The sequence below is a fragment of the Engystomops pustulosus genome, chromosome 7 (assembly GCF_040894005.1).
Source record: "Engystomops pustulosus chromosome 7, aEngPut4.maternal, whole genome shotgun sequence".
In the NCBI taxonomy this organism is placed as follows: Eukaryota; Metazoa; Chordata; class Amphibia; order Anura; family Leptodactylidae; genus Engystomops; species Engystomops pustulosus.
In genome coordinates, this window is record NC_092417.1 from 113,532,978 (window position 1) to 113,546,790 (window position 13,813).

Here is a 13,813-nt window from a genome sequence, read left to right on the forward strand (position 1 = left end):
TACGGCCGTTGTCACACACAACCATGCCTGGCTTCAGGTTCAGCGGTGCCAGCCACAGATCAGTCTGCGCCGTGATGCCCTGTAATAACTCTTGGGCGGTGTCCCTTTTATCGCCTAGGCTCAGCAGTTTGAGCACCGCCTGCTGTCGCTTAGCGATGGCACTGCTGCTGTGCCTAGAGCTACCATCTTATGGCGCCATGCCCACGGATGGTAATTCAGAGGAGAAGGTGGAGGAGGGGTGGGAGGAGGAGGAGGAGGCATAGTAGGCCTTTGAGACCTAGACCGAGGTAGGCCCCGCAATCCTCGGCGTCGGCAGTATATGACCAGCCCCAGGGTCAGACTCGGTCCCAGCCTCCACCAAGTTAACCCAATGTGCCGTCAGCGATATATAGTGGCCCTGCCCGGCAGCACTCGTCCACGTGTCCGTGGTCAGGTGGACCTTGTCAGAAACGGCGTTGGTCAGGGCACGGAGGATGTTCTCTGACACGTGCTTGTGCAGGGCTGGGACGGCACATCGGGAAAAGTAGTGGCGGCTGGGGACCGAATACCGAGGGGCGGCCGCCGCCATGAGGTTTCGAAAGGCCTCGGTCTCTACCAGCCTATAGGGCAGCATCTCCAGGCTAAGCAACTTGGAGATGTGGACGTTGAGGGCTTGGGCATGTGGGTGGGTTGCGCTATACCTCCTTTTGCGCTCCAGCGTCTGGGGTATGGAGAGCTGAACGCTGGTGGATGCTGTGGAGGATCGTGGAGGCGAAGATGGGGTTTTCGCATGGGAGGTGTTTGGGCCGGGGTCCTGGGCAGGGGGCTGACTAGCAGATGACACAGGGGAAGGAGCAGTGGTGTGCCCGGCCGGAGGTGAACGGGCTTGGTGCCATTGAGTGGGGTGTTTAGCATTCAGATGCCTGCGCATACTGGTGGTAGTTAAGCTATTAGTGGTGGAACCCCTGCTGATCCTGGTTTGGCAAAGGTTGCACACCACAGTCCGTCGGTCATCCGGTGTTTCTTTAAAGAACCTCCAGACTTCTGAAAATCTAGCCCTCGCCACGGGAGCTTGACTACGGGCAACATTTGGCGCTGATGCACCAGCTCTGGCCCTGCCTCTGCCTCTCCGTCTGGCCCCACCACTGCCTCTTCCAACCTGTTCTGCTATAGGACTCGCCTCCGTCTCAGAAGCACTGTGTTCACCCGGCCTATCAACCCAGCTTGGGTCTGTCACCTCATCATCCTCCGATCCCTCAGTCTGCTCCCCCCTCGGACTTCCTGCCCTGACAACAACTTCACCACTGTCTGACAACCGTGTCTCCTCATCGTCCGACACCTCTTTACACACTTCTTCCACTACGTGAATAATGTCATCATCACCCACAGACTGCGACTGGTGGAAAACCTGGGCATCGGAAAATAGCTCAGCAGCAGCAGGACAAGTGGTTTGTGACTGTGGGAAGGGTCCAGAAAACAGTTCCTCAGAGTATGCCGGTTCAAATGCCAAATTTTGGTGGGAGGGGGCAGACTGGGGGGAAGGAGGCTGAGGTGGAGGAGCTGGAGGAGTGCCGATTTCGGTGACATGGGTGGACTGCGTGGAAGACTGACTGGTGGACAAATGGCTAGAAGCATTGTCCGCAATCCACGACATCACCTCTTCGCACTGTTCTGGCCTCAACAGTGCTCTACCACTGTCCCAGTAACTTGAGACATGATGAACCTAGGGAGTGTACCTCTGTGGCGTTCCCCTGCTCCCCCATCAGCAGGTGGTGTCTCACCCCGCCCAGGACCACGGCCTCTGACCCCTGCAGTAGTTGGACGCCCACGTCCACGCCCTCGTCCTCTACCCCTAGCCCTCGGGTTAAACATTTTCCAAATTAAAGTGTAAACTTGAAAAAAAAAAAATTTGTGTTTATTTTTTTTTAGTTTTTTATTTTTTTTAACAAAACGATGCTATCCTATTGCTATGGCTAGTTTCTAACCTACACTGACAGCACACAACTGGATTTTGTGCTTTGCAAGATGAGTTTGAGCTATAAAATGAAATATAGGTAAAAAAAAAAAAAAATCAGCAGACTCTGCCTAATTCTACTCAAACCCCTAATAAATTGTCCCACTTCGGTGTTTGAGGTGGATATGCGTGTCACTAAGAGCTAAACACAACGGTTGTAGGTCTCCCATCAAATTCCTCACAGTATGGTACTAGCTGCACTACTAGTGCCAGCAAGCCCAGCCACAAGCAAACAAAAAAAAGGAAAATATAACGCTATTGTAGGCCTAAGTAAGCCGTTGGGGTTCTCCTATGGCTATTTTGTAGCCTACAATGAGAGCACACTGCTTTGCAAGATGAGTTTGAGCTATAAAATGAAATATAGGTAAAAAAAAAAAAAAATCAGCAGACTCTGCCTAATTCTACTCAAACCCCTAATAAATTGTCCCACTTCGGTGTTTGAGGTGGATATGCGTGTCACTAAGAGCTAAACACAACGGTTGTAGGTCTCCCATCAAATTCCTCACAGTATGGTACTAGCTGCACTACTAGTGCCAGCAAGCCCAGCCACAAGCAAACAAAAAAAAGGAAAATATAACGCTATTGTAGGCCTAAGTAAGCCGTTGGGGTTCTCCTATGGCTATTTTGTAGCCTACAATGAGAGCACACTGCTTTGCAAGATGAGTTTGAGCTATAAAATGAAATACAGCTAAAAAAAAAAAAATCAGCAGACTCTGCCTAATTCTACTCAAACCCCTAATAAATTGTCCCACTTCGGTGTTTGAGGTGGATATGCGTGTCACTAAGAGCTAAACACAACGGTCGCAGGTCTCCCAGCAAATTCCTCACAGTATGGTACTAGCTGCACTACTAGTGCCAGCAAGCCCAGCCACAAGCAAACAAAGAAAAGGAAAATATAACGCTATTGTAGGCCTAAGTAAGCCGTTGGGGTTCTCCTATGGCTATTTTGTAGCCTACAATGAGAGCACACTGCTTTGCAAGATGAGTTTGAGCTATAAAATGAAATACAGCTAAAAAAAAAAAAATCAGCAGACTCTGCCTAATTCTACTCAAACCCCTAATAAATTGTCCCACTTCGGTGTTTGAGGTGGATATGCGTGTCACTAAGAGCTAAACACAACGGTCGCAGGTCTCCCAGCAAATTCCTCACAGTATGGTACTAGCTGCACTACTAGTGCCAGCAAGCCCAGCCACAAGCAAACAAAGAAAAGGAAAATATAACGCTATTGTAGGCCTAAGTAAGCCGTTGGGGTTCTCCTATGGCTATTTTGTAGCCTACAATGAGAGCACACTGCTTTGCAAGATGAGTTTGAGCTATAAAATGAAATACAGCTAAAAAAAAAAAAATCAGCAGACTCTGCCTAATTCTAATCAAACCCCTAATAAATTGTCCCACTTCGGTGTTTGAGGTGGATATGTGTGTCACTAAGAGCTAAACACAACGGTAGCAAGTCCCCCTGCAAATTCCTCACAATATGGTACTAGCTGCACTACTAGTGCCAGCAAGCCCAGCCACAAGCAAATAAAAAAAAAAAATGTATAACGTTATTGTAGCCCTAAGAAGGGCTGTTGGGTTCTTGTAGAATCACTCCTGCCTAACACTATTCTAATAGAACACCCTAACGCTTTCCCTGACCAGCAGCAGCTCTCTCCCTAGCGGCATCCAGACACAGAATGATCCGAGCAGCGCAGGCAGGGGCTAGTCTATTCCAGGGTCACCTGATCAGGCCAGCCAACCACTGCTATCGACGTGTAAGGGTACCACGTCATGCTGGGTGGAGTGCAGAGTCTCTTGGCTTGTGATTGGCTCTGTTTCTGGCCGCCAAAAAGCAAAACGGCGGGAGATGCCATTTTCTCGAGCGGGCAAGTATTCGTCCGAGCAACGAGCAGTTTCGAATACGCTAATGCTCGAACGAGCATCAAGCTCGGACGAGTATGTTCGCTCATCTCTAGTGCTATTGGATTGGCGTTTTGATTCTTATTTCTTTTAATTGATTCTGTTTACCTACTTTAAGGGGTATTAGCACACTTTTATGCAGAAATTTGGAAAATTTTACAAACTTTCAAGTACAACTGTATATAATGTTTATGGTGTATCCAGAATCTTTTGGTGAGAGTGCCCTAAGGAACGGGAAAGAAAGTCAATGCCTCTTGCAGCTTATTTGACTCTGCATTGAAATGATTACCTGGATGATGTGACTCCAGTGTCCGGCAGTTCTGCGTGATACTCCAATGGTTCTTACAGCGCTGTGCGCATACTCTTTTGCCGATGGCACCAATAAAGATTTTTTTGTAAAATATTCAGCAAAGTTCACCATCTTTGTTACTACAAATAAGGGAGTTAAGCTCTGAATAAATATACCAGATGAGGCATATTCAAATTGCAAAGCTTTAGTGAAACTATCCAGGAAAGCCTGTAAGAAAATAAAAGTAGAACTAAAATAATATTTCTTTCTTGATGTTTAGTTATCTAACAACTGGGAAGTTTAATGTTCATACTTTAAGTTGTTTTTATTCACCAAAGTACGGCCTCTTAAAGGCGTTTAAGTTATCCCGCGGAATAGGGGAGAACAAGCTGATCAATGGGTGTTAGACTGCTGGGACCACTATTATGATATAGAGAATTCCACATCTGGATAACAATGGTAACATTCTCACTTATGATGGAGAGGTAGGTCGAGATCATCACAATCAATCGGCTCATTATCCCATAACTTAAATACAGTCGGTCCCCTACTTATGAACACCCGACTTAAAGATGACCCCTAGTTACAAAAGGACCGCAGGATTTTGGTCATTTACTGTACTTTTGCCTTAGGCAACAATGATCAGCTGTAACAGTTATCAAAGGTGTCTGCAATTAAGCTTTATTGTTAATCCTGGTTCTTATAACAACCCAACATTTTCAAATACCAGTTGTCACAGAGACCAAAAAAATATATATATATATACCTAAAGGACATCTACCACCAAATTTACTGGTGGTAGACTGTCCCCACTTACATGCTCGTTACCTTAGGGGGTACTGGACACCTTTTTTCTTATTCTTTGCAAGGTACGTTTTGCAGAGAAATCGACTTTGTAAAATATGGCAATAAGCCGGAGGCGCCGTCAGCCAAGCGCCATCTGGCTCCGGCCGCTAATCAATTATTTACGCCCCCTGTAATCAAAATTCATATTTTGCCCCTCCCACTAGTGCAGCAGACAGCCGGTGAGGTCACCCAGGTGTTTGAAAGTCTCGAACATGCGTCGTAATACCTTCCTTGTGCAGCCGCACTGGTCTCCAGTCGGCGGTGCAAGAAAAGTGTTACTGTGCATGCACAACACTTGAAGACAGCCGAGTGACCAGTAAATCTGGTGGAAGATGTCGCTTAAATGTAAGTCTTTAAGTCAAGCATCTGAATGGAGCAAGAAAAGAAGATCATTAACCAGTGGCATTGGTATAATGGATTGGCTTTATAATTCTAACTGTTAGGCCCCTAACACACTAGTCAGTTTGATGCTCCAACTCGCTTCATGTTCTGGCTTAAACATCTGACGAAAATGCTGAGCAGTCCTGGACCTGAACTCAGCATTTCCAGTTGTCTTCACTCGGGCTGGTCATTCCAACCAGCACATGCTGTGAGAAGGATTTGAGTTAGATGCCTTAGAGTTTGAATGTTGGGTTCATACAACTTTTTATTGTCAAAAGGAGAACACTTACCTTGGAAGCTGAATACACTGCCATCATAGGGACTGGTTTATAACATGCTCCTGAGGAGACATTTATTATTGCTCCCCTTTTCCGTTTTATCATTCCAGGCAACACAACATATACCATCATTACAGCAGCAGCAATGTTGACGTTGATGATCTCCAGACTTTTCTCCTCTGGTACTTCCAGCAGGCAGGCTGGGTACTCATTAAATACTCCAGCATTGTTCACCAGGATCCCAACATCAACATCTCTCAGAGCCTCCTCAATGGATGGGAAGACTTCTGGTACTCTGTTAAGATCAGCAACGATAAAACGAGTTTTCACTCCATAAGTTGCAGAAATGGACTTAGACAGAGTTTGGAGCTTTTCAGAGCTGCGGCCTAACAAGATGATATTCACACCAAGACTGGCCAATTCCTCAGCATAGGCTTTGCCAATACCATCTGAGCCCCCTGAAGAAAGCAAACAAATATGTAGTTGTGTTATTTACTAATGAAACATGATTGAGCATACATTGATGAAATATCCTTTGATATAACAACTTTATAAATTATCTTATATCATGGTATCGGCACCATATTGACCCTGTGAAATGTAACCTTAGACAGTGTAAAGTTCAAGCAGATGCACAAAACTCAATTAAATGCTATTAAATGTTTTGAATGGGCCAAGCCCCCAAATTCTAAAATATGAGCAGTATGATCCAAACTTTACAAAATGCAAAACTCAAGTACACTGTGCATGTTCTCTATATAGTTTTGTTTGTGTTGTATTCCAAAAACTGTGCCTATAATTTAATTGTTGCATTTTTTCACTATAAATAAGTGCTGATAAGTGATGATATTTAATATTGCTCAAATAAAGTCGAATTTTCAAATTCACTTACCAGTGACTACTGCCCACTCTCCATACTGAAGTATCTTGCTTCTATTGCTAAGCAGGCAAGGGACGATTTGATGTTTTATAAAGTTATAACATCCATGCAGAAGACTGAGGCCTTTCCACATTGTATATGTGGCTCCCACTATAGCCAGGATCTTCATATGTTTATGGTAGGACTGGGACACATCATTGTATATTGACAATCCAATGCCTTTTACAGAATCTGCCAACTCTGCTGTTCCATGCAGGTTGAATTTCAACATCTACAATCAAAACAACGGTTTGGTTATTTCTTTAGTTAAACATAAACAGCACAATACTAAAGGGCATGGAGTGAACTGCAGAGATCACTGATCCTGAATCAGCAACCACTGTAAGGTCTCTGTAAATAACCACATGACCACATTGTGACTAAGTCCTAAGCAATCTCTTAGCTATAAGCAAGTGTGATGTGTCCAACTCTCTGCAAACCTTGAGCACTTGCTGGCTGGAACGCCTTGTCCAAGCGGTGAGCAACTGGAACTGAACTCAGCATGTTAGTCCAGTTCTGGTTGCCCAGATTTCAAGTTGGACATTTCAGCCAGTACAAAGATGCGATTTGACGCATCAAACACCCTTGAGTGTAAGCATATATATTTTTAAGATATAAGTAATATAGGATATACACTCACCGGCCACTTTATTAGGTACACCATGCTAGTAACGGGTTGGACCCCGTTTTGCCTTCAGAACTTCCTCAATTCTTCGTGGCATAGATTCAACAAGGTGCTGGAAGCATTACTCAGAGATTTTGGTCCATATTGACATGATGGCATCACACAGATTTGTCGGCTGCACATGCATGATGTGAATCTCCCGTTTCACCACATCCCAAAGATGCTCTATTGGATTGAGATCTGGTGACTGTGGAGGCCATTTGAGTACAGTGAACTCATTGTCATGTTCAAGAAACCAAGACCCCTACATTGTGTAGTTTAAATGGTGATTCTCGTTGCAGCTAGAGTGCAGTTTGTGATATTCATTTGGTTAATCTTTTTGGTGTGTTCCGGGGGGCCCTGTTGCAGGTTGTTTGACACTATTGTATGGCATCACCTGCTATGTTCAATCACGAAGGCAGTTGATCTGCACTTTCGTGTTTTAAATGTTTTTATATTGTCTGTAAATTTGAGTTTCCTGTTTGCATTTGTACTTTAATAAATATTGTTTATTATCATTTTTGGCTGCTTGACATATGTTTCTCGTGTTCTTCTTATGTTCAAGAAACCAGTCTGAGATGACTCCAGCTTTATGACACGGCGCATTATCCTGCTGAAAGTGGCCATCAGATGTTGGGTACATTGTGGTCATAAAGGAATGGACATGGTCAGCAACAATACTCAGGTAGGCTGTGGCATTGCAACAATGCTCAATTGGTACCAAGGGGCCCAAAGAGTGCCAAGAAAATATTCCCCACACCATGACACCACCACCACCAGCCTGAACCGTTGATACAAGGCAGGATGGATCCATGTTTTCATGTTGTTGACGCCTAATTCTGACCCTACCATCCGAATGTTGCAGCAGAAAAATCGAGACTCATCAGACCAGGCAACGTTTTTCCAATCTTCTACTGTCCAATTTCGATGAGCTTGTGCAAACTGTAGCCTCAGTTTCCTGTTCTTAGCTGACCCGGTGCGGTCTTCTGCTGCTGTAGCCTCAAAGTTCGACGTACTGTGTGTTCAGAGATGCTCTTCTGCCTACCTTGGTTGTAATGGGTGGCGATTTGAGTCACTGTTGCCTTTCTATCAGCTCAAACCAGTCTGCCCATTCTCCTCTGACCTCTGTCATCAACAAGGCATTTCCGCCCACAGAACTGCCGCTCACTGGATGTTTTTTCTTTTTCGGACAATTCTCTGTAAACCCTAGAGATGGTTGTGCATGAAAATCCCAGTAGATCAGCAGTTTCTGAAATACTCAGACCAGCCCTTCTGGCACCAACAACCATGCCACGTTCAAAGGCACTCAAATCACCTTTCTTCCCCATACCGATGCTCGGTTTGAACTGCAGGAGATTGTCTTGACCATGTCTACATGGTTAAATGCACTGAGTTGCCGCCATGTGATTGGCTGATTAGAAATTAAGTGTTAACGAGCAGTTGGATAGGTGTACCTAATAAAGTGGCCGGTGAGTGTATATAAGTCATTTCTTCTAATTTTTTGCCTAAAAACTGCAGAGGGAAAGTCACTGTTCTTTGGTTCTAGAAATCTCACTTTTCAGGCTTGTGGATGTTTGAGCTGCAGAACTGGACTGCTTGAACTGGGTCTTTATCTGCAGGCAGTATCGGAGGAATGCTAACAGGAAGCCATAGCCAATACATTTGGCCTCAGAAATTGCCGACGTTGTATATAGCTCAAGGCTCCTGTGTGTGCCATACTCACGTAATTTTGCCAGGCACTGAGTGCACATACTCCTATAATGTAAGTAAATGGTATTTGAGACTGTATGTATTTGTGCCCTAATCGTGATCCTATTGGCTATTTTACATGTCAGCCTTGTCATACTTGTTTATCTTTATATACACACAGAATTGTGTTCACCTATAGTCATTATTGCATAGGTATACCTGTCTACTGCTTACAGCCACACATAGCTGCCAGTCCTATTTTTGAAAAAGGGTAGTTTTACCAGAAATGCATCATTAGGAGTTATGTATATTATGTTTATTAAAATAAATATTTATACCTGGTGGACATTCTGTATTTTTTGGAGCTAGCACCCCTAGAGTGCCATTTTTTCTTAATTGGGGCACATTTACTGAGGTCCTTGCACCAGTATTCTTTTTGACATTACACGTTTTTTTATGTGCAAATTGCCTTCATTGTCATTGTCAATGCCACATATGTGTCGCCGCTTCACTATACCCGACATGACACAAATTCCTGCACATAAAGGGGCGTTCCGGTGCACAGTCAGAGCATTTGCCACATTTATCATACATGAGGGTGCCGCATACCCCATGAAATGTTGGTGCACACTGCCGGAGCAGTGCAGGGAGCGCCAGATTCATGCAGAATGGGTTCCACAATTCCTTAATCAGGCGCACTCTGCACACTCCACATGCAAACTGCAACATAGTGCAGTTTGTACTGTTTTTGATAAATGTGGGCCATTGTCTCTACCAAAGTTCATTGCTGTTGAACTTAGGTTTGGCCAAGGGTTGCTGAAAGCTACCACTCATGAGCTCTGGTCACCAATTTAAAAGAACAGATTCTACATGCTACATCTGTAGGGGTGATATGCATCAAGACCAAGTGGTACCCAAGTGAGCTCCCTCAATGGGGGTCTGTTTTATTTCCTTTAAATCAGACGACATTCCATGAGGCACCATATTCTGTGGGTTTCATTTTTTGATTTCTCTGTATTTTCAACTATGTCTCTGCTCACAGAACAGTTTATAGTTACAGTTTATATTAGTAGTATAATTTTGTTGATTGGTCTTTTTTTTTCTGCGCCAAAAAATTCAACAATTTAGAAAATGTGAAAAAACAATTTTCGAACTTTCAAATGTTCTATTTTCTAGACAAAAAGTCATATCACGTATTTTTTTAGAAAACTTTTGCAATTTATCTTCCTTCTAGTTCCATAATTTTTTTCATGTTTGAATTTTAGAAAGTTTATAGTTTTAGTAGCAAGTTTTCAAATTGCATGCACCATTACCTCCTCCAAACATGGCGCACTACTACATCCTCCACACACGCTGTGCACTACTACTTGCCTATTGAAGGGACCTAAGAAGTCCCGAAAGCTTGCTTGTAACATCTTATACTTCAGTTAGCCATTAAAAGGTATGATAATCTCAAGAAGGGGACTTTATTTGACCTATCAAAAGCAACAGGAATTTATTCAACTGGCTAACACAGTACACAACTTTTTTTCTAGTTCCACAGTTCTGTGATTATTTCTTGGCCATAACTTTGTCACCAAGGATTTTCTAGAGGTTTTCTACGGACTCCAGTCAATTCATAGTTTTAATTGTTTTTTGCTTCAGTCACACCATTTTTGCAAAGTCGGTGAAAACTGGAAAGTTGGGCTGTCGGTTACATCAGGTTTGTAAGATAATTATGGAAATTAGCACTATGTGCCAGATAAACACCAATACCTTGCAGGTAATTTTCTTTTACAATGATCTCATTTACATTTTTATTCTGTGTCTAGCATACAGGGTGTACGGAAAGTATTCAGACCCCTATAATTTTTTTTATTTGTTTCCTTGCTGCCAATTGGTAAAATCAAAAAAGGTCATTTTTGCTCATTAATGTATACTAGTCTTGAGAAAAAATAGAAATGCAGATATTTTTGCTAATTCATTAAACAAAAAACTGATTTATCATATTGTTTTAAGTATTCAGACCCTTTGCTATGACACTCATATTTAACTCACATGTTGCCCATATCTTTCTGATCCTCCTTGAGATGGTTTAACTCCTTCACAGGAGTCCATCTTTATTTAATTAAACTGATTGGACATGATTAGGAAAGGCACACATCTGTCTATACAAGACCTCACATCTCTCTGCAACCCTGCAGTCAGGGCTATATGGCAGAGTGCGCTGACGGAAGCCTCTCCTCAATGCAAGACCTATGAAAGCAGCATACAATTTGCAAAAAAACTATGAGAAATAAGATTTTCTTGTCTGATGAGACACAGATTGAACTTTTCTGTGTTAATTCTACTCGGTATGTGTGTAGAAAACCAGGCACTGCTCATCACCTACCAAATACAATCCCAAGAGTGACACATGGTGGTGGTGGCAGCTGTCAACCTGTTACAAGATTTAACATGCCACACATCCCAAAAAATGCTGATAGGTATTTGTGTGTTTTTAAATGTTTTTAACATGTTTGTGCGATGTATATTCAATAAAGATATATTTGTAATCGCACAAACATGTTAAAAACAGTTAAAAACACACAAATCCATGAGTGTCCTGGACGACAGGCTCCTTCCCATTTTTACTTGGTTATATATATCTTAATTTTTCTTCATCTAAATCCTCTTGTAGCTGTTTCTGAAATGCCATGTTTCATACTTACTTACATATTCCATACTAAATAGTGACTTGGTTAGTCTAGATATATATAGTATGTAGTTTATATTATACATTATGTATAGTATAATGCGTTATATATTATGTTATATATTATGTATAGTATGTAGTATGTGTTACATAGTATGCATTAATTCAGATTCAGCTTAATCTGTACGCTCTAGCACTTTGCACACCAGATTCAGGTTTCATTCAGATCAGAGGGTCAAGGAAGCATATGGATGTTCATTTTCAATACCATGCATAGTAGTACACACATGGATTTGTGTGTTTTTAAGAGTTTTTAAGATGTTTGTGCCATGTATATTTAATAAAGATATATTTTTCAAGTATATTTTTGGATGATATTTGCCTTTGAGTATACACATCCTGCCTGTATTTAATACCTATCAGCATTTTTTGGGATGTGTGAGGGAACTGAAGAGGATCTACAAGGAAGAATGGCAGGGGATCCTAAATCCAGGTGTGAAAAACTTGTTGCATAATTCCCAAGAAACCTCATGGCTGTACTAGCTCAAAAGCTGCTTCTACTCAATACCAAGCAAAGGGTCTGAATATGGCCATGTGATATTTCACTTTTTCTTGTCAAATAAATTACCATTTCAGTTTTTTCTATCAAGATGGGGTACAGAGTGTACATTAATGAGCAAAAAAAGAACTTTTTGGATCTTACCAATTGGCTGCAATGAAACAAAGAGTGAAAAAGGGATCTGAATACTTTTTGTGGCCACTGTGTATTCACATAGGATTACACTATAACCTTGACATTAAGGAAATTGTGTGTTGTTCTCTAATTCTGATTGTCTACATTTAAATACCCCTGCAATAGGGATTTAGCCACACATGTACCATCCTTATCTCATCTACTATGATACAAGGTGAAGGTAGTGATCTATCTGTATGTTATGTACAGTATGTAATAATACATCAGATTTTCAAGTATGATTTCCATTCAAATAATAATCTAAAACATACAACAGTAACCATAATAATTATGAAACTTACATTTAGATGAACGAAAAATAGAATGAGATGAATTTCTTAGTGAGGTGGTTGTCCTTTCAAATCAAGGAGACACATCATGCATATTATATAAATTACTGGGTTGGGTGGTAGTGTCTCCTTTGTGTGATCATATACTGACACACCTTGGCAGTGCCCCAATATGACCTCCCACTTACTGGAGAGTAAAGTTTGTTAGGTGGTGGAGGAGTTTCATAATGTATTTTTTCCTGATACTATGAATGTTAATATGTTTGCTGTCTCTGTAATGGTACAAGAAAGATGGTCATATGACATTTCCTTAGACAAGCTTTTATAGAAGCACCTAGAACCCTCTGAGGGATCCAACACCTGAACCAAATGAAGAAACTAGTTTGTCACAGGTGCTCACGCAACCCATGTAGCGGATCACAGGCGTTACCGTTTACCTCCGTGTGGCTTTGTGAGCATTCTGAATCATTTCAGTAGTTAATATAAGCTTAATTTACACCAGTAGTGTATGGTGAGTCCTGAGGGAGGGGAAGCTGCAGCCTGTGTGTTCCTATGTGTCTTCATGCATTCTTTCTCTACTCTCCACACCACCCCCTTTCCTCTTCTGTCTGCTCAATACACATGATAGGAAGTAGGGAGGGGTGAGGGAGCGTGGAGGAGAGGAGAATGACACAGGCACACAGACTGCAGCTGCCCCCTCCCCAGGGACTCACCACATGCTTCTGGCAGGAAGCAGGTAATGTGAATTAAACTTATATAAACTACTAATATGATTCAGAATGCTGACAAATACATTTTTATTTATTCTCAGTCATTTAGTGGCTCATGTAGGCCAGGCGGGTGTCCACCAGGGAGGTGTCTCCTTTATTCTCCTCTGCATCTCCCCAACCACGGTACATTGAGGCCCTTGAGCTGCTTCAGGTGTTACCCTGCTCTATACAAAACTCCTCCTCATCCTTCCCCTGTTCCAAAAGTGTCCCTTGGCTGGACAGTGCAGTATCTGACCACTGGTCTAGTAGCTAATCCTGCAAGCCATGTGTGGATTGGCCTGTCCTTCCTCTTCTTCCTCATGTGTCGCCATTGCATCCTGTGTCAGGACTGGAAAAACTTTTTCGAGTAGGCTAAAAATGGGGATGGTAGCGCTGATGATGGCATTATCA

The 13,813-nt window shown here is 42.6% G+C and overlaps 1 protein-coding gene across 2 annotated transcripts in view; it reads right to left on the reverse strand.

The window, feature by feature from the left end:
* LOC140068938 (inactive hydroxysteroid dehydrogenase-like protein 1) overlaps nucleotides 1–13,813 on the reverse strand; it is a 40,580-nt gene that overhangs the window by 11,016 nt on the left and 15,751 nt on the right. The window contains exons 1-4 of one of the 2 annotated variants that reach the window (XM_072114289.1): nucleotides 12,666–12,754; nucleotides 6,577–6,835; nucleotides 5,697–6,142; nucleotides 4,180–4,407 (exon numbers count right to left, since the gene is read on the reverse strand). In XM_072114289.1, coding sequence (XP_071970390.1) covers nucleotides 4,180–4,407; nucleotides 5,697–6,142; nucleotides 6,577–6,835 — 933 coding nt within the window. In that variant the 5' untranslated portion in view covers nucleotides 12,666–12,754. Of the gene's footprint in view, nucleotides 1–4,179; nucleotides 4,408–5,696; nucleotides 6,143–6,576; nucleotides 6,836–12,665; nucleotides 12,755–13,813 lie in introns of those variants that run through there. The other variant, XM_072114290.1, reaches the window with a different exon arrangement.